The sequence below is a fragment of the Octopus bimaculoides genome, chromosome 1 (assembly GCF_001194135.2).
Source record: "Octopus bimaculoides isolate UCB-OBI-ISO-001 chromosome 1, ASM119413v2, whole genome shotgun sequence".
Taxonomy (NCBI): Eukaryota; Metazoa; Mollusca; class Cephalopoda; order Octopoda; family Octopodidae; genus Octopus; species Octopus bimaculoides.
Window position 1 is genome coordinate 94,008,885 of NC_068981.1, and position 5,663 is coordinate 94,014,547.

General features: G+C 37.6%; 1 protein-coding gene across 1 annotated transcript in view; it reads right to left on the bottom strand.

Moving 5' to 3' along the window:
* Window positions 1-2,639, bottom strand: part of LOC106875282 (NADH dehydrogenase [ubiquinone] iron-sulfur protein 3, mitochondrial) — a 10,673-nt gene extending 8,034 nt beyond the window's left edge. Inside the window, exons 1-3 of the mRNA XM_014923367.2 lie at window positions 2,213-2,639; window positions 514-579; window positions 151-398 (exon numbers count right to left, since the gene is read on the bottom strand). Of these exons, the coding sequence (XP_014778853.1) occupies window positions 151-398; window positions 514-579; window positions 2,213-2,273 (375 nt within the window). The 5' untranslated portion in view covers window positions 2,274-2,639. The remainder of the gene's footprint in view (window positions 1-150; window positions 399-513; window positions 580-2,212) is intronic.
* Between the last annotated feature and the right edge of the window lie 3,024 nt (window positions 2,640-5,663).

Below are 5,663 nucleotides of genomic sequence, written 5' to 3' on the forward strand. Positions count from 1 at the left end.
TATATCTAAATGCTGTAGATTGTTGTACCAATCAGCTTTTAATGACTGGCTTTTCATACAAGCAAAGTAAGATCTGAACAAATCAAAATGATCAACTGAAACAATGAAACCAAGACAATAGAAACCATATAAAATCAAGACCATGATTACCTCAAAACGATAAGGTTTTGTAGGAACATCCACACCAGCAATATCAACAATATTCAAATATTGTGCATTGTGATGATCCTTGAGGAAAGTTATGACAGGTACAATGCCATCCGGGTGAATCAAAACTTCAAGCTCATTGGAATGAGTTAGCTGAACCTTTTGAACGTATTTTGGTAAGCAACTCCCAACATATTCACCAAAGTCAAATAGAGCCTTCTTCTCTAATGGTTTTTCAGGCCTAATTGTAGCTATAAAAAAAACCCAGAAAAAATAGATGTAACATTTAATTTCATTTTACTTTTCTTGCATTTATAATAAATATTTTAGAAATAAGAATTTCCAAGGAAAGAAATCTTTACTTACGTCGGGTTTCTTGGACTGTACTTTTGCATCGGTACAGTTGAGTGGCACCTACATTTGTTCTAAAAGCTAATAATTGAAATGGAAAATATAATAATAACATTATATAAACATGGAATTTTAATATCAATAGCAGTTCAAAACAAAAAGTTATCATCCTAATCTGATTCCATACCAGAAAATCAGTTTAGTATCTATTTATTATAGTATATGTTCTCAGAGTTGGATGTCCTTCCAACAAAAGGCACTGGCAACAAAAGGTAGGAACGAAAGTTTTGTCAATCAAAGAATGAGACAAAGTGTTGTATGTGCAGGCATATTCTAAAATACATGATGTATTATTCCAAACATGGAAGTCATTTTACTTGTAACTACACCTTTTCTGTTTTAAAACCTAAACCCATAGAAAATTATTTTTGAGTAGAACCCCTGTCGGCACTACTTAAATACAGAGATCTCCTAAACATTATGTCACAGAATCCTTACACGATTATTTGAAAATATCACTGAACCTACACCTATATTTTCCGGACAATTCCTGTCACAGGATGTGTGACGAAAGATTTCTAGATATAGGACGTAAAATAAGAACAATAATATAAAATTAACAATGATAAAATAAATCTGAAGTGAAGAACGAATATAGAGTGCGTGTGTCAGTCCCGAAATATAACAAAATATAATCCTGGAATTTTTTCACGGTATCCTGTTTGAGAAACCCTAACTTGATCAACCGTGGGGATAATTGCTGCGAAAGCATAGTGGCCTAAATTAAGGATGAGACGGGAATAGTTTAGGCGACTGTTGTTTGCAACAGGTTTATGATTTGACTGCTATTTCTAGCAGATAGAGCGACGACATACAGGGTCACTGTTATTGGTATGCCCTTTGCTGGTTCTTATTGTAACGTTCTTTTGGGGGTCCACCTGACAAATAAAGGAACTATACATACAATAGATTGTGTTACACGTTAATTATATACGAGACAGAGTTCATTATTCGTTTTCAGAGTTTTATTGACAGGAATTTATTTATCAAAAATCAAACTTTAGAATACTTATATGCATGTATTATGTAAATTAACATATACTCGATGCATTATATTTAACAGTATAACGTACACATGTATGTATAATTTTAGGATTTGTCGTTATTTACCCTTGTTTTTGTTATGGTTATCCACCTACACCAAAATTGATTTAAATTACAGGAAAATGATCTTAATATGGATACAGAGAATCAATGAGACGAATAGATAGACATAAATGAAATTGCTAATTATTAATCATTACTTTATAAGAGAAGTATAAGCAATTTTATAAGTCTATATATTTGTTAGAATAGCGTGATACCTATATTTCCAACAGAAGAGGTACAGGTGTATTTGTGTTAGTAAATCTACACATAAATATATTAAGTACAAATAGATGGGTGAAATAGAAATAACAGCTAAGACAAAGATCAGTAATTATTTAAACATAGCATCAAGATATATAGATTTAGAAAACAAAATTCAATAATTCAATAACAAATAGAAAATGCCCTCTAACAAAGTTCAATGTTAAACAAAACTAAATGAAGAAATATTATTTATGGAACATACTAAAACGCCAATTAATTACTGCTTCCCTCATTCTTTCACTTATTCTATTCTCAAACCATAAATTTTAAATCTAAGCTAAAACAAGAGCAAATATTTTACCCGATCGCCGTAACGCGTTGGCAGAAGCCGAGACGAGTAACCTTCGTAGATGCGCAGCCATCGCTCTCCTGCCAAGGAGATTCAGATACACTAACAGTCACTACTAAGCGAGTTTTTCAGCGTTTAGTTGCGATCTCCTGAAAGATGTTTTTTTTTTCTTTTTTTCGTTCTATGATATTTATTTATTTATTTATTTCCGGGGAAAACGTATGAATGTCACATATTCTCATTTTTTATCTGTGCTAATGAAAGAATTTTTTTTGATATATTTAAAAACTGGCAGAAGTAAAAGTTGGGAACCTCGAAAGACACTATACAGGAATCTTCACATTACGGCTTCCTCAGGTTACAGGATTTCGCACTTATGGAAATTTTAATGTGTTACCACTAATTTTGGAAAATGGTCTTTAAAAACTATACTTTCTTCTCAGCCAAGAGGTCGTTTCCCAGTGTAAATTTGAAAAAAAAACTATAAACGCGATACATATACATATATATGTGTGCAAATATTTGTGCGTTTGTCGTAATAAACACTTACAGTGTGAGGTAGAATTTTTCACTTAATGTGTGTGTGTATGCGTGCGTGTTGAATCATCAATCAATCCATCCATCCATCCATACGTACATATATACATATCACGCGCATGTACATATCAACCTTCACCGCTACCACAATTTATCAACTCCCAAACCAATACAACCGCCATCATAACCAATCCAGAAAGACCTTTAATAACCAATAACAACGGCAACAATGGTACGAATAAGATAACTAGCTGCATCGGAAATTAAATAAAAAAAACAAAAAAACAATCACATGAGATAATGTACTGTAATGTATCTTAGGTGTTGAGCGAAACGTCTGTGAACTTAGATCAACGAGAATTGACTTAAATCAATCAGCAACAACAATAAATCAACACGAACAATATAACCACCACTACCAACAATAATAGCCCACCACCATCACCACTACCACTATCATCACCAACATGAAAACCGTTACCACCAACGCCAACATTACTACCAAACCACCAACATTTGATTAACCGACTGACAACGGCAATAAAAGTATCAGCATGATCGAATTGTCTGTAGCTACATATATTGTAAGTAGGGCGTGGAGTTTTCCTGGCTTAAGTCAGAAGTACAAGGGGTGAAGTGCCCATGAACCTGATAGCCCTTCAATTAGCTGTAATCAAGCAGTACTTCCTTCCACCTCACTCTTTCACCTTTTCATTTTCTTACATCTATAAGAATAAAACAAACAATGGCTCATATAAAACAGTTTTTTCTCTGATGCTGCTTTTTTCAAATATATATATTTGCAGTAGATAATTGTTGATCGGCGCCGTTATTAAATTCAAGATATCTGGAAAGAAGACATTAACTGGAACTGAAGGTAATAGTGCGAAATGGATTACACTGGGTGTTAAACACAATATTTTTTAAAAGGCTTGATGCAAGAGAAAAAAAAATCAGCCACATTGCCAGACATTAGGGCTCGCAACGTCTACAGTAGGAGCAATACGAACGTGGTAATTGAAAGAAAATTAAATTAAGTGCTCAAAAAGTTGCTCTTAGATTTTTTTCAAAGATCTAATGGAAGCTTAAAATAGGACGGCTTTTGGGTGAATGGATCGAGAATCAGGCTCGATGCATTGTAGCGTTAAGCTCAATGATAATTAAAAATAGTCAAAAGTTTGACGCTTTTTAGAAAAAGGAAGGTGAAAACTTGTAATGAAAATCCTTTTCTGGCTAGCAAAGGCTGGTTTGAAAGATTGAAGAATTGCTTGAAGTTGCACATCATAAAAGTGGTTGGTGAATCTCATTTCTGCTGCTACTATTACTACGACGACAAATAATAATAATAATCTTTTCTACAATAAGCACAAGACCTGAAATTTGGTAGGGAGGGGGCTAGTCGATTACATCGACCCCAGTGTTTCATTGGTACTTAATTTCTCCACCTTGAAAGGATGAAAAGCAAAGTTGTCCTCGGTGGAATTTGAACTCAGAATGTAGCAACGGGCGAAATACTGTTAAGCATTTCATCCAGCGTGCTAACGATTCTGCCAGAAGAAAAAAAGAAAGGAAAGAAAGTAAAAAGAAAAAAATATTACCACCTTGGGTTGAAAAGTTGGGGGCGCTGGGAAACCTTTCTAATGGCTGACACGCTAGCCCACTTGCAGCCTTGCTGCGGGCGATGGCGAGGCTGATGCGCTGAAACAGCCAAGCGCCATCACGGGCCTCACCAGTTACCTCTGCAAAGAAAGTTGCCAGTGAAGACAGGAATCTCGCAGTTAGTGGTCGGACCTCATTAAACGTCTCGTACGTCACAAGATGGAAAATGTAGCTGGCCAACAAATCGCGATATATCAGGATTTTGTTCCGCTCGGCCGCAGAAGCTGTGGATCTCGCTCTGACTGCAGCATCCAGGATGAGAAGAAGCAAAGGAGTTGCTAATTGTGACATTCCAGACAAGGCATCTGCCATGCAACTAGGGGTACAGGGTGAGGCCGTCAGGTCTCTTCTCATTAAGTCTGGACAATCCAGATGGTTCCAGGATGGAGGGGATGTTTGCCCAGGCCAAGCTCCTCTTGAGAGTCAAGTTCAACTCCGTATGACGCGCAAAGCAACCAGCATTCAGGCGGCAAGAAAGGCTACGGAAGCCTGAGGAGTCGAGGAACCTGCCACAACAACAGATCAAACCCGTGCATACGTCAGCTCCCACTCCGAGGGCAATGGAGACACGAAGTTCGTCCAAGCTGAGTAGGCCACAAACATAAGCCACAGGGATGGCATCAATCCAGTCACCTGAGTATTTGGCGCTAGTAGATAGTAAATGGTACCTTGAAAATTTGTCCGATTGGATGAAGAGGGAGTTGGAGGTGGCCTTCGAAATTAAGTTGTCCCAAGCTCTCTGACTCCGACAGTCCTCCACCTTCTCAGGAGCAGACAAGCCCAATTCCATCCGGTGTTGGAGAGTTTCATCCAACTCCCTGTTGGGACTGGTCCATTTTGGAGAGGAGAGGATATTGTTCACCAGGGTGGAGCAGGCGTGAAGAGGGTGGGACGAACACTTGCGAAGACCAAGACCTCCAAATCGCTTGGGCAATTCAGCCTGATCGCGGAACGTTGGAGAGAGTCTGACATTGACTAAGCATTCGAGTCTCTCAAAGATTAGGTTGTCGAAGCGTTGGAGGCATGATGGGAATCGGTAAGATGAGCTGACGCTGAGTAAATATAGAAGCTTAGTGATCGAGAGGTAATTCCTAAGTATGAAAAATCTTTGATGGGGTTTGATAGCTTCAATATTTTTCAGTAATTGCTCAAGCGCAGCCACCTTCGACTGGAAGATGAACTCAAAGGCAAAGCCAGTGATTGGGGAACCTAGAGAGCACCAAAACGATGGGGGAGAGACTGCAATGGAAAGGAAGAACTCTGCAAA